Source organism: Narcine bancroftii, chromosome 5 (assembly GCF_036971445.1).
Source record: "Narcine bancroftii isolate sNarBan1 chromosome 5, sNarBan1.hap1, whole genome shotgun sequence".
Taxonomy (NCBI): Eukaryota; Metazoa; Chordata; class Chondrichthyes; order Torpediniformes; family Narcinidae; genus Narcine; species Narcine bancroftii.
This window is the reverse complement of record NC_091473.1, coordinates 93,587,711-93,603,173: the sequence shown is the minus strand read 5'-3', so window position 1 is coordinate 93,603,173 and position 15,463 is coordinate 93,587,711. Positions and strand designations below refer to the sequence as shown.

Sequence of the window (15,463 nt, the reverse complement as noted above, 5' to 3'; positions counted from 1 at the left end):
ATAGAAGTTATCTTTATACAAATGCATCAGATGGGTGAGTGGTGTTTTCCAGGAGAGCCAATCACATAAACTCTGTAACCAATGTAGCCAATGAGAACAAATGTGTTTTCAGGTTTGCAACTTTGGCTTCCCTCAGATGCAAGGTGTCATTGACCGCACACATCTGTCCATTAAGACATGTCCTGATTACTCTGAATTGTTAGTTATCAAGTAGGAACTCGACTGCATCAACATTTAATGGTCTGAAATCACAAGGCTATCTTTCTTAGCATTACACAGTTTTCCTGAATAGCTTCCATAGTGCCTCTGTCCTAAGGCAGTCTATTCGCTTGATCTTGCCAGACCTCCAAACAGACTTAAAATCTGGTTTCTCAGAGATTCCCTTAAATCATGGCTGATGCCCATTGTAGATTCACAAGGCCATGAAGCAGGACAACTAAAAAAACCTGACAACTAAGCTATCATTATGCTGAAGGAGATGTTCAGGTACCGAGTCAGATCTGAATGGAATGGCTCTTTGCAAAGCTATTAGGTTTGGTTGGACATGACAGAGAGGACAGAAGCTCCTTGACTGAAGGAGGAGTGGAGTAGGAGGGAAAATATATGGGAAAGGAAGAAGAGGAGCACCTTCTGTATCTCAGGATGCCCTCATCATTGAGGTTCATTTAGTCTCCATTAGTTCCCTTCCCCATCCCCCCATTCCCCCCCCCCTCCACCATCAACACTCTTTCCCTTGCCTCTTTTCCATCAACACAAATAAGACTTGCAAGCACAGTTCCCGCTAGGCCGTGTGCGTGTGCGCACATTTTGCAACCCACGCAAAAGGAAATTTATGTGCGCACAAAAGGTTTGTTACTTAAAATAATGAAGTAATTAATAATTATACTTAATACATTAAATACATTACTTTGTAGAATGCAATCATATTAAAACATGCCAATACAGTTATATTAGCCATGTGACAAAATGATCTTGAAACAATTTCAAGTTTATATTTGCACAGAATTCAGTGTGCACATACTTTTGTCACAGTTCTTGGTTCTTCTTTACCTTTATTAATTTTCAAAATTGATAGATAATCTGATAATGGGACATGGATTAAGAATATGGGCACAATTTAGAAAATTCTTTGGTTTTCTCAATATTTCTCTAGCTAGCCCTATTATTAAGAATCATCTTTTTCAATCTTCTATGTTGGATGTAGGTTTTAGTGAATGGGTCAGATTGAGTATGAAAAGTTTTGGGGATGTTTATATTCGAGGCAAGTTTGCTCTATTTGAACAATTAACAGTTACATTTAATCTTCCTAATAGGCATTTGTTTTAGATATTACAAATCAAGCATTTGGCTCAGTCCAAACTTCCTAATTTTCCCCATGTTCCTGAAACCAAGATTCAAGATTCAATTTATTGTCATAGTAATAAAACAGTTTCATAGTACATTAAATTTCTTTTTGCCCGTTGCAAGGCAGTCAGATTCGCCACCAGGAGGAATTGCCTAAGTGCTTCTTACAGTCAGACTTGCAGTCAGACAGAGAAGCAAAAGAGAGTCACTGAGTGTCTGTAGATTTGCCTCCAGCACCTCTGCAGCCCCCACAGCTACACAGAGTCCTGTTCAAATCACTGGCAATCCAAGCTCCAGATCTGAACCTCCCACATGGTCAGGGACCCACCAGCACCCTCGGCACCTCCTCGTATCATTGTTCTGATTCCAGCCAGTTCGAGCCAGTCTCCAGTAGTCCGCAGCCCAGTGGAAGTCTCCCAACAACAGTCTCCAGCAGCCCACAGGCTCTATGGGTTCCTTGCCTCAAGTCACCAGCAGCTCGCTGCATGCACCGGTCCCCAGCTGCAAGAGCCCTCTGACTAGTTCACTGCTGTGGTCACCGTCCCTGTGGGTCGTCTCCTTTGCTTCTCCCGCTCAGACAGTGTGTGATCTTCCTGCTCTCTGGTGCCTGCTCCAATCCTCCGTTTCCTCAGAATCTGTAGCCTCTCATGGCTGATGCTGATTAATAGGCGCTGCCATTTTGGGCACAGACCCTTGGTCATGGAATTTCAACTAAAATCATAGTTGGCTCTCTCAATGGGCCATTCAAAGCCCATGCAGAGCTAACACCAGTCGACTAGAGAGCTGGACCCCAGGGAAGCACTGCATCTCCGCTCCCTCAATCCCTGCAGTTCGCATCAGCGGCAGTGCTGCCACTTCAGCAGCTCTGGCAGCAGTGCCATCTTTGCTCTTTTTACTTTTTGATATAAAGTTGGATAATAAAGGTGGATTAATAGCAACCATTTATGATAACCTGATGGATTTAAGCGTTTGTTCAAGGAGGACAATTGGGAATGAATAGAAAAGAGATCTGAACATATCAATTTCAGATGAAGATTGGGATATTACACCTGACCTGATTAACAATACCTCATTTTGTCCATGACATTGCCTATTGCAATTCAAAGTGAAATATAGAATACATATGTCTAAAGTTAAACTATCTCGTTTTTATTCTGACATTGATCCATTATGTGATCAATGTAAAATTTATGAGGAATCTCTGATCCATATATTTTGGGATTGTCTAAAACTGAAGGATTTTTGGGAAAAAATTTTCCAAATCCTATCAGAGATTCTCAGGATCAAATTAGATTCTTGTCCTTGTATTGCTTTGTTTCATTAGTCTCAAAAGGAAAACATTTCCTTGAATCCAACTCAGAGAAGAGTTGTAACTTTTACTTCATTGATAGCCAGACGAGCAATATTTATTAAATGGAAAAAGAGTCTACCACTTACTCATGGACAATGTGTACAAGGTATTACGTCTTGCCTAAGTTGCAGAAAATTAGATATAACGTTAAAGAAATTATGATTGAATTTGACAAGATATGGGGTCCACTTATGGGCTATTATCATAATTTGATTACTTATACATGAGTGATTTGGGGGCTATTTTCCCATTGTCTGGAAGCCAAAACTCGATCCCTTGCATATTATTTATTGGTGACCGTGTCTAGTGGGAGGGATAGGATTAGCGGGGGGGGGGGCTTTCTTTTCTTCTATTTCTTTCTTTTTAATTTTTTTTCTTATTTCTTTTCCTTTATAATCAGAAGAGACCACATTATCTAGATAATTTTCCATGAATATATTTGAATTATGGATTATGAACTGAAGTTTTCCTAAAATAATTTCTATTATGCTCGAACACTGTATACAAGATAATGTATAAATTATTTACGATTCATGTTCTGTATTTTATTGTATTGAGATCTAGATTATTTTTTGTTCAATATACAACATCTGATCATTCTCTCTTCCAAACCAATAAAAATATATTAGAAAGAAAGAAAGAAGTTTACATTTTACATTTGCAAAAGCATTCAGTGCATACTTTTTTGTTACAGGAAAAGAAATTGCACAATATAGGACTTTTGGGGATTGCTTGCAAGTAGCTGTGCACGTCTTGCCCAATTGCTAGCTTTCAGTATCAATGCAGGTCTCACCAATACGTCCCTATTAGTCAGAATAACTTTCATAGAATGGTGAGATATGGATGGGCAAATAATCATCTCATGAATTCAAAGTGAGGAAACTTCACCCTCTGACCCTAATGTAGATGGTGGAAATCAGAAATAAAGACAGGAGATGCTGGAAATACTCAGAGAAAAAAAAACCTTTCAAAACTAATTTTCCAAAATCAAACAATGTAACTTATTGCACCCTTGAATTCTCCACTGACACATAATGAAATGTTATTAACAGTACTTTACCAACTGTCGGGGTGGTGGCAGCACTCAGCGAGTTAGTTGAAGATATGGAGGAAGTGCTCTCTGCTCGGGCTAAAGGTGCTACCGGTGGAGGACTGGAGGAATGAATTGGAGGGCTAAACGACCTGGACTGTAAAGCAGGAAACAAAATAAACTGATTAGAAATAAAATCAGGTGAAACATAATTATTTCAAATTTCAAAAGATGCAATTTATCATTTATTTGATGAGCTTAACATATAATAAAAAAGCAATGAAGCACAGGTTGAAATTATACTATTTTTTTTCTCCTATTTTACATCTTGAAGATAATAATTTCTGCATGCCTTGAACTATTTGACTGCTGGCTGCCTCCCAAGGCTTCAATTATGACATTTTTTAAAAATATGAGCAAAGGAAGAGAGAGATTGTATGGCATTTAGTGGGTACAAGGAACAAATCTATTTTTGTTTTTATCCAAAATCTTCTTTTTGAGCAAAGAATCATCGGAGAGCCATCCGCAGCAAATATTTTGGCAACATTCTCCTCTTGGAATAAAGGAAGACATTTCACTCATTGTCTTTTGAGCAGAAAATGTGTAAGCAGGCACAGATGCTGGCTTACGGAAACAGATTCAGCATCATCAAAACCTTATATATATTGACAGTCTTTAGCACTCTTGAAGGCAAAGCACATTTAGCTGTAAGAATGGGTGATAGATATTTTAGTCAAGATATTTTGGTTCTGAGGAGCATCTAAATAAGGGATAAGAGTTAGATAGTGAGAAATCTTGGAAATTAAATATAAATTTAAAATTTAGACATACAGCACCATAACAGGCCCTCCTGGCCCACAAGCCATAGCGCCCAATTACACCTAATTATGCTACAACCCCCATACCATTTGAATGGTGGGAGGAAACTAGAGAACCTGGAGGAAAATCATGTAGACATGAGAGAGTGTGCGAGCTCTTTAGAGACAGCTCTGGAGTCGAACCTGGATTGCTGGCTCTGTAACAGTGTTGTGCTATCTGCCACCTACAATTCTTGAGACTAGAGTATCTGAAGGCATGGCCACTACTGATGGCGCACTTAAAATTGGAAATGGCTGAGAAACCATGTCTGGAAGAGAGACAATGGGATGACAATGGTAATAGGCTGAGAATTTGCAGGTCCCAGCTATAGAACCATCAAATCATTGCTATCATGTTTTACCAATTGTGGCAGCGCACTTCCTCTAATGAACCGGCCCCACTTATATTTAATTTCCAAGATTTCTCACTATCTAACTCTTATCCCTTATTTAGATGCTCCTCAGAACCAAAATATCTTGACTAAAATATCTATCACCCATTCTTACAGTTAAATGTGCTTTGCCTTCAAGAGTGCTAAAGACTGTCAATATATATAAGGTTTTGATGAGTACAGGGCGCCGTTGGGGGACCTCCTTGCCTTATTGTTTGAACTGAGCGTGCACCCCAGGCAGCGTGATAATGTCACTGCCCACGTGGGGGCAGAGCTCACGTTGCCCTTAAAGGGGCACGTGCGGGTTTTGAATTAAACTGCCATTAAAACTCCTAATGTGGTGGTGGAGAGTCTCTTTCCTCATAGCTGCTGCTACAAAATGTTAATTTCACTAAAAAAATCTTCTGGATTTGGAGACTTAATGTCAGTAATAAAATGGTTTATCATTAATACAGAATTTTCCATCTAGTTTCAGGCACCTAGAATAAAGAAGTATTCTTTGATCTCTTCAGCCTCATGCTAAATTTAGTGCTATTATTTCAATGTAGCAGAACCTTGTGACAGATATGATTAGTGCCTGATCCGAAACATTTTTTTTGTACAGTTCAAATAATCATGTTTTGAACTCAGAGTGCAAGAAGTAGTTTCTTGGATCACAAGCATATTGTTCAGGACTTTTGTTTTATTTTGAATTGAATCTTTCAGGTTATAATTAGAAAATGCAAAACAAAATACTGGAATTGCCAGCAATGTGCAGCTTTGTTCAAATAAAGTTAGTTCTAGTTGGACACTTGCACAATTTCACTAACTAACTTCATCTTAGCTCAACCCGAAATCATGCCAAAAATAAAGTGGTGCATGAGTACATGATCTCATGGCCTGATCTTAAAACACAGTCTATAGCATGACTGGACTTTCATCAACAATCGTGTGAGAAATAGACTATCCAATCCCTTTTTGATGGATGGTAAATAAGAAGTCTGGTTTACATTTAGCTTTGTTCTCTAGGCCTTTGAACTACATGGCTCTGAGTTGCACAGGAATCTTTGTTGCTGCTCAGTCCAGCAAAATGTTCATTGCACTGAATGCCCCTAGTGACACATCAAAACCTACCATATCAGTTACGCCAGGCTTTCCAGGAGGCAGCTTAGGTCGTGATGGTGGGCGAGGTGGTGGCGGAGGAGGAGTATTACTAGTTAAGCCTGATGGTGTTGCTGGACGGGCAGGGGATGAAGAACCTAAAAATTAAAAAAAAAACATGATTTTAAATTTTACAATGAACCCAAGGGAAAGGTCCTTGGGAATCTGGTTGGCACAGGGGAAGGATAAATGATTTGTAGAAAGGCAGTTGTTTAATGGCAGTGAGAAAGTCCTACTTCTCCTGGCCCAAAATGTATTTCAGAGAACTTTGAGACCCTCTTCTGAAAGTCCCTGTTTTGTTTTGGTAGTTTATATAGTTTATACAGGTCCAAAGTCTGGAACCTGACAGGTTGGGCTCGATCTCATTAACGAGAAGTCAATCTCCAGCTCCCAGGATGGGGAGCTCTGACTGTGCCTGAATTAAGATTAGATTATCATAGCCTGGGGACATGCCACGAATATGGTGCAAATGCGACCACCTTACCCCTCCCCAAATGTTAGTATTCATCTTGCCAGCTGTCAATTCACATCAACCTCATGGACTCGCGCTGTTTTTCTGGGGGTGTTGACACTACTTTCATTTATTATTTCATCCTTTCAATTCAACTCCCAAAATTGGTCATGCCTCACCTAAGCAGAATATTCACTCATGGGAAACATTTTATATTATATTAAATTTAAAAGAAATAAAATTAGAAACACAAGCAAATTGAATGCTTAGTTTTATGAACTTGTGTTTGAGATTTTTATGAATTATTTTCATTGATAGTTTTGCATTAAAACTTTTAAATTTGCTAAATTGCCAAGTGCAGTTCTTTTCCTCCCATTTTGCACCCTAAATTTCCTCTTGGCCTGCTCCTTAAACTCTAACATTTTCTGCTTGTTATCTTTCGAGAGAGAAAACAGAGTCAACAACATGTGAGGGAGTCAGCAGGTACTGGCAGACAAGGAGAGTGTAATAGTCACACCCATGGGCACATGGGTGGGGTGGGGGGGTGGGGTGTTTACTGGTGATATTAACTTTGGATAGCAGTAAACACCAGACCATATTGAATTAGTTACCTGTTATATGATTCTGCCTGATATTCTTTCAAGCTGTTCAGTGTAAAAGAGAACAGTATAACAGGCAGTTAACTCAACGTTATTTCTTATACATGCCCAGAGTTAAATTTACTCCATTAGCTTTTCAGGAAAATTCACTGAATAGCAAGCAGGAGTGGCACATGAGACTTGTCCTCTCAGCCAAAGGAAACCAAAATCAATGGTGCAACTCGAACAGCCCAAAGCAATCTGAAATGTATTAGTCGTTGTGAGATAGAACTACTCCAGGGATCATAACCTCTCACTACGGGAATAACTATTTTCATTTCCCTCTCCTTTGGAAACAAATTTATACAATTAGATTTGTACAAACAAGTATAGACAAAATGGAAGCAGCAAAATCGGGACAAAAAGCCTTATAACTATCAACTTTTGCTTTAGACTAATGATAGAAATGTGCACTCAGCTGGATATAGATATGATCTAACTACACAACAGGAGAGATCGGGGAGAGATGGTGGAAACTGGCTGACAGGGAGCAGAATTTGAGGGATGAATCAATAGCATTGTCAGCATTGTCCATGTTTTATTGGAAACTTCACATTTGTTTCCGATCTGAAACATTTGTACTTAAAAATAGTCTCCAGATCACTTAAACCCCTGACTGTTTTGCCAATGCTGAGAATGTGGTACCCAGACCCTGACTGCAACCTTAAATTCATTGTGGACCAAAGATGAAATCTGAGACATCTGGTCAGCATTCAGTGCTGTACAAGTTGCCCACCAAGCTTTTGCAGAAGTTCAGCTTTACTCTGGCGATCCATTGACAATGATTAATTGGCAATGTAACCCGAGCTTTTGACTTAATTGACAAGGCTTTGCATCTCATTGACAGCCTGACAGTTCAGTGAACCGGGTCTGGAGACAGATGTGTAATGGCTTCTATCTTATTTGCGGCCAAACTGAGTGAGCAGAATTTATTGCCACATACAGCTGTGGAGGCCCAATTAAAGGGGAGATTGACAGGTATCTAATTAGTCAGGGTATTGAGGGATATTGGGAGAAAGCAAGAAATTGGAATTGCAAGTGAGAACAGTTTAGCTCAGGGTGGATTTGCAGAGCAGACTCGATGGGCCAGATGGCCTACTTCTGTTCCTTGATCTTGTGAAATTAAAAGGGCGAGTTTCCAAGAGCAGGTATAAGCCCTGCTTTCTCAAAGACATCCCCGCAATATACTGCACCAATGGGATGGTTTGAATAGGAACACAGACAGTCTGTCAAGATGTTTTAAAGATGAACAGATGATCAATTGGATCAAATGGCTGCATTTTGCTTTTCAGCAGAGAAGGTGGCACGTTTATCAAGCAGAGAAGCATTGCATCTATGCCTAATGAAGCCCCTGCCATCATGCTGTTTGCCCAACAGGCAGTGGAGGGAAGTGGGGGATTGGAGGAAGGTGATGGAGTGGACTGGGTAAAAAACTAGTAACTACAATCTTTGATCAATAAATCCCATCCATTATTTTGGGGGGGGGGGGTGAGGTTGGCTGGGGTGTGAGGGTGGAAAGAAGAGGTCTGGACAATTATAGAATCTACCCAGCCCAGTAGAGGTTTACTTATTGATTAGATCAAAGGAAGCTTGAAAGTAATGTTTTAAAAGAACCATTTCAGTACAAATACATGGGTTATTTGGTTTATCTTCATTCATAGATGTGATGCTGGACTGGTAAACACTGCAGACAATGCGTCATCCTGAATACGACATTACAACTTGTCGGCCAGTTTCAAGAAAAGGGTAGAACTTGTTGAGGAAGAAGGATGGGGAGCAGGGAGAATGTTGTGAGAATGTCACTTCAAATGCACGCTTTCAAAAGAACATAAAATAGCAGAGCTTAGCACAGAATGGAATTGCACAAATACAACAGGACAGAAGCAGGAAGAAGCCAGACATGTTGCTGCTACTAAGGCTTCTTGCTGGACACAGGCTAGTGTAGTGGTTAGCCAAACACCACGTACCACTGCTACTGGATACTCCACTGCCTGAATTGGGTCCTGGAGAAGATACCACTGTCCTGTAGGTAGGAGGTGGAGGGGGAGGGGGTGTGCTCCTTTGCCCCATAGCGAGCTCTTTCAGGGAGGAGGACGACTGGCTTTTTTCGCTCTTGACCATTGTGTACTCAGAACTCTTTTTCTCACTCCCATCATGGTTGAGAGGCACAGAAATACTTGGAGGGGCATCAGTGGACTGTAGGTCACTATGGACGTCATCTGGCTGCAGGGCCGAGATGGACCTCGTTTCATTCAGAGCGGCAACTGAAACATCGTCTCTGGGAGGTCGATCAGAAAAATCGATCCACTTGTTCTTCGACAGGACGACTCCAGGTCTGGGAAACACAACTGGGCCAAAAATATCATCCAGGTCACTGATAGACAACAGTTTGTCTGGCTGGGGCTCTGCTTCACCCTGCACAATCCCTACAGTCCCACTGGTTGAGTTCGGTAAAGGTTGTTGCGTTGCTGTGTCAAGGTTTGACTTGATGCCTTTCAGACTAATGTGCTCTTAAGTTCAAAATTCAAGAATAAAAACAAAAGCAGGAATCAAAATAAAGATTAAACATGAAATAAAACTGAATAATTTGCATTTAGTATTAAAAGACTAAATATTCATATAACCAATGAGACAAATTTCAAATTCTGAATTTTCAAATGAAGAAAACAGTTGCCTTGCACACCCTACTCCTGCTCCCTTTACACATTGGGTCTTGCTAGCTGTCCACTGGTATTATGCTCAAATGACCATCTTTGATATCTGAGGCAAGTGAAGGAGTATAGGTGCAGTCTTCTTCTATGTCTGGTTACTCACCCAGTTTCCAGCAGGGATCACTGATGCCTTGGCTGAGATAATCAGAGATTGTGTTGGGCTGCAAAATCTAGGAATGTGTTGGGCTGCAAAATTCAGTCCTAGACTAAGCTCTACATGTTGCAAGTCAGATTTAGGAACAAAAGTATTAATTACTTCTAAACATTCTTTTTAGAGCTTTGATGCAAGTGACTTCACATGCCCAAGATCAAGTATTATGCAATTTGGAAAACAGATTGTGTAGAAAATAAAAATAGAAGATCCAGTCATTTATTATTGGAGCAACATGACTCCAAATGGATTGTATGTTATTTTAAAGCTATTTAGCATTACCTCAAGTTGATGAAACAGTACAAGCATTCAATTTCATTAGATGTGGCTGGCATTTACACTCCACATGGCTATTCCATTGAAGAAGTCATAGTATCACATAGCACTGAACATGCCCTTCGGTGCAACTTGTCTATACCATCCAATATGGCATTCTGGGCTTGTCCCATTGGCCTGCATTTGATCTATATCCTTCTAAACTCTTCCTAGTCATTTATCTGCCCAATTTTCTTTTGAACTTGGTCACTGTATCTGCTTCTATAGTTTCCTTTAGCAGTTCTTTGCTGTCCTCTGAATGACCATGACCAGCTGCCCAGCATTGCTGAACATTAAACTACAAATTCCTACCTGAACCCTCTGTTGAAGGTGATCCTGTGCGAGGTGGTGTGGCTGGAACATTTTTTGGAGGCAGAGGAGGAGGTGCTAAAAGTGAAATTATAAAATGCAATATATAAATTGAAAATGAAATTATTAGTTGCAGAGAGTTCTACACCATTTGAAATGAATTTAAAGACTAATCAACATATTAATAAAAACACATTTTCATCCTTGTAGATGACCCTTCCTCAATTTTGAGGAGTCAGGTAACAAAACAAAAATCATAAACTTTCTTCTTTAGCTTCCACACTGATCCTCTAGATCACACATGTCAAACTCTGGCCCGCGGGCCAAATCTGGCCCGCGATATAATTATATTTGGCCCACAAGATCATATTAAATATATATTAGAGTTGGCCCGCTGGCCACCGCGCCAGTATAGTGCATGCACACTGAAGGTGAAAATGAAGACGCCGGAGGTGTGGAGGGATCTCAGAGTCCCGAATCCCGGGGATCGGAGCGCCGCACTCAGCCCGCCCGGCTCCCGGACACACAGACGCGGCTGGAGTTGGGGACCATCGTCGCTGGGTCCGCGCTTCAGCGGCGATGCTGGACCAAACGTCTCGTTGGCGAAGCCTTCCCCCTCGCTCCGTGAGCGGCGGACCCTGCCTCCTGCTCCTTTTGTTGGAGACGAGCCCGGCGCCGTGAGATCGCAGTTTAATCCCTCTCCAACCATGGGAGGGGGGTGGGAGCAACGCGCTCTTCTCAGCCAATTCCTCCACCGCCCCGGACGCCGGCGTTTCAACGGGGGGTTCGGGTGCCTTCGTCAGGCGACCGACCTGTTGGTCCAAGACAAGGGGAGAGCGTACAAACTCCACAAAGACAGCACCTGAACTCGGGTGAACGTGGAGCTTCGACCCCACATTCCACATCAGGACTGTGTGTAAAATTGGGAGCAGTGAGACGGAAGCTTATTTTGTTCCTGTGATTTAAGCCTTTCTTGGGGTGGGGGGGGGGGTCCTTCTCTGACCACTTGCCTAACAATTAACCTAATCAGATGTTGAGTTACCACAATACAACAGTTCTCAACCTTTTTCTTTCCACTTGCGTCCCTGTGCCATTGGTGCTGTGTGATTAGTAAGGGATTGCTTAAGGTGGTCTGTGGGTGGAAAGAAAAAGTTTGAAGACCACTGCTTTAATCATCCCTCATTGACTCGTCATGTGCACGGTTTCAGACGCTAAAGGAAATGGGCCAATGACAATGACAATGAAAGAGTTTATCCAAAACTATTATTAAACATTTATTTTAATAAGAAAAAGTTTAACATTCCATATGTTGAAAGAAAAGAAAACATTCAGATGTTGTTGAAAATTTTCAATAAATATTTAGTTCGGCCCTCGACTTAGTCCAAGTTTTTAACTTTGGCCCTCCGTGAATTTGAGTTTGACACCCCTGCCCTAGATGTTTTATTGCAAGCCAATCCCACAATCACACACTTATAAACCTGCCATTAAGGATGTTTCAAGGGGCGAAAGCCTTCTTGAAGATGTCTTCTCCAGTACTATGTTCAGATAATACTCATTCACTGATCTGGTTTTCACAGCCCAGACAAACACAATATAATCTGGATAAAATGCACATATCCGGCAGTCACATAAAATGAAATTATGGAAAAGAATAGCACTCTATTTTGCTTCTTTCTTTATAATGTTTAATTGTTTGATTGCACACTCAGTTCAAATAGTTTTCTAAATTCCAGTGATTCTGTTGCAGAATTAAAATGGTTGCTATGAGCTTACCTCCTGTGGGAAATGATCGTGATGGCAACGTGGATTGTCTTTTGTAATCTCTGGCTTGAACTGGCCCCCAGATCTCAGGCTGATCAATTGCAGCTTTAAGGCATGGATAAATTCAGCCAAAAAAATTAACACAAGGCATAAATACACAGTGCAAATAATATAATTTTTCAACATTTCACTGAAGGAACTAGATTTCACTGCAAGTTTGATGCCGCAAGGTTCATTGAGTACAATCCCTGAAGCTAAGCCAGCAGTGTGTTAGAATGTACCTTGTTGGATCTATGGGAAGATGACTCAGGTATTTCTGATCACCCATTGCTCTCTATCTTCCCAACCAGATTTAGACCTAGTTCCCCCTAATACTGAACTATTGTCTCTTTGACCATTTGACATTAAATGTCCAACTATTTAAATATTTCAATTGCAGCAGTAAGGCTGTTTGCCTTTATTTGACCAAATGTGCAAATGTATGCCGAATTAGAGGTGGAAACCTTCTCCAATTCCCTCACTGGAATTGTTCTCTTGTTATCATAGAATTACATTGATAATCTTGATCAGTGTTTCATTAAATGCACCATTATTTTTGTGAAGAAACCTTGGTTTTAATCTTCTATAAGCAAATCAAATATGGTTTCTTTGTAGTTACATTCACTTCCTTGCACTGCATGCCAGTTCTGCACTGTAGAGTATCAGACATTGCTGGAATGTTCTTAGGGATCTTCACCTTCTTTATGAAAAGCTGTTCTAGTGATCAAACACTTTAACTCTCTTTTATCTTCACTTCTCTCCTAAATCAGTTCATCAAAGCACTGATAAGGCCAAGAATGCCAGATATTAATCAGAGATATGCCTTGGTCTAGTTCAAGCTATATTTCTTCCTTGAAAGTGTGTTTGGCAATGTTGATGAAAGGTGCGATCATTTCATAGAATAATTAAGGTAAAGCAGACCATTCAGCCAATCAAGTCTATGCAGTGTATCTGTAGCTTAATCCAACCACTCTTTCCTCATAATGCTGCAAAACTATACTCACTTAAATGCATGTCCAGTTTTCTTTGGAAAGCTAATATTATAGAATCAAATGAATGGTAAACCAAATGTATTTTTTACAATTCAGTAGTTTTATGGGCACCAATAACAATAGCAAGATCTTCTTCTCATTTTGTTTGTAAATCACTTGAATTTAAATGCATCATCTGATAAATCAGATTCAAACTCAGTCAGATCTCCAGATCAACTGGCTATTGGGTACAGGTTATTGGGTACAGGTACTGTTCCTAAAGTAACATAACCACTGCTTTCTTTACTATTAAGTATTTGTGCACTCAAATGTGTCAAGCATGTGTGAGAAGTACCTTCTGGTCTTATGCCTTCAAATGCTGACTCCAGTGGTGGGCCAAAGAGAGGGGTCAGAGATGCTGTATCTTCTGCTCCCTTCTTACTACTGGGAAGAAATGTGAAGAGAATAAAAGGGAAAGAAATAAGAAATAAATAGTTAGAGGAGGAAAGAAAATCACTACATCTTGACAAGTCAATCTGGATTAATAAATCTTATTAATCTCTTGCTGAAAATCACCCTCCCAAAATGGATCTTTCTTATTGGTGGCCAGAGTAAATGTCCAGACGCATTGTAACAAGGAATTTGATCTATAATTATAGTTTCACATTATTTGTTTGAGTTAAGTCTCTGTGTCACATTATGCAGTCATTAAGTGAAGGCTACACATTGCCTCCACAGTTAGCGTAGTGGTTAGTGCAATGTTATTACTGCACCAGGGATCAGGGTTCATATCTGGCACTGTCTGTAACAAGTTTATATATTCTCCCCATCTCTGCGTTGACTTTCTCTGATGCTCTGGTTACCTCCTACCCTTCAAAAGGTACTGGGGATGCAGGTCAATTGGTGTTACCATGCTGTATGTCTAAAATAAAAAAAATTAAAAGAAGAAATACAAGATTCAAGCCTCATTTACTTAAAACCCAGAGTCCTTCAGTATTAAAAGAAGACTTTCATTTATTGCTTTGGCTCCTAATAGCATTCTGTGCCCTTCTCAAATTAGAAATGACGAGAGGGAAGAAAATTAATTTCCAACATAGGAAAGGTATCATGGTCACAGACAGAGAAGAGGAAGGTAAAGAGTAACATATCGAAAGTATAAATCAATGAGTAATGGCACAACAACCCCAGGCAAGATTATAGATTAGAGCATGTAAAACATTAATGGTAACAGACATCTAAATAAAATGGGGTTCTCAGATCATATTTTAATTACTGCAATGGAAATACGTTCAGGACTAGAATTTTAGCTTGTAACCTAACTGGAAAAAGTAACTGGTATTTCTGAAACATCATTTCTGAATTATAATCAAATACTTGACTGGCTATTCATTTTGTCACAAAATAAAATTTCCAAATTAGTTCATTTCATTTTTGCAAAATTGTTATGAAGTAAATAGTAACAGCTAGATACAAAACAATAAGAGCCTTTATTTGCTAAATGAAAAGCAATGAAAATGAAAATCACAAGGAAATTAATTTAAAAACTGTGGTGGAATATCTAAATCATGTCTAAATATTTAGTTTGTGTAACATCTTATAACAAACTCCAAAAATGTGCTGCACGTTTGTATATTTAAAGGCAACCCATGAATTAATAAGTTCAGTCATGCTAATGTTATAGACCCCAAAACCCAGCAGCAATAGAAATTCACCAAGATAAATGGTTACCTAAACAAAATTTACTTTTAATTATCTTTAAACATGAAAACAGGATCAAACTCTAACTTATTACTATTAACTTAACCTAATGTTACCCCCTTCTAATTCTAAGCATACATGTATGTAATATGTGTATAAGTTCTTTGATTCACAATCTAATCTCACTTCTCACTCCTCCAGGTTCACTGGTATCAGACAATTCTTATACTGTGCACAGAATTTAACATTTATGAATTTTACCAGGCTTTGGTGCTTGAAAGGTAAATGGTTACAGCTCAGGAAGG

The 15,463-nt window shown here is 39.8% G+C and overlaps 1 protein-coding gene across 10 annotated transcripts in view; it reads right to left on the bottom strand.

Annotated features, from left to right (window-relative positions):
• Positions 1 to 15,463, bottom strand: part of sgip1a (SH3GL interacting endocytic adaptor 1a) — a 247,037-nt gene that overhangs the window by 42,108 nt on the left and 189,466 nt on the right. For 5 of the 10 annotated variants that reach the window (XR_011357752.1, XM_069938392.1, XM_069938387.1 and 2 more), the window contains exons 11-16: positions 13,816 to 13,904; positions 12,463 to 12,555; positions 10,693 to 10,767; positions 9,171 to 9,713; positions 6,088 to 6,212; positions 3,756 to 3,882 (exon numbers count right to left, since the gene is read on the bottom strand). Coding sequence is in view for 9 of the 10 variants with exons in the window: in XM_069938392.1 (XP_069794493.1) it covers positions 3,756 to 3,882; positions 6,088 to 6,212; positions 9,171 to 9,713; positions 10,693 to 10,767; positions 12,463 to 12,555; positions 13,816 to 13,904 (1,052 nt within the window). In the remaining variant the exon portion in view is untranslated. The remainder of the gene's footprint in view (positions 1 to 3,755; positions 3,883 to 6,087; positions 6,213 to 9,170; positions 9,714 to 10,692; positions 10,768 to 12,462; positions 12,556 to 13,815; positions 13,905 to 15,463) is intronic. The other 5 variants (XM_069938388.1, XM_069938396.1, XM_069938394.1 and 2 more) reach the window with 3 other exon arrangements.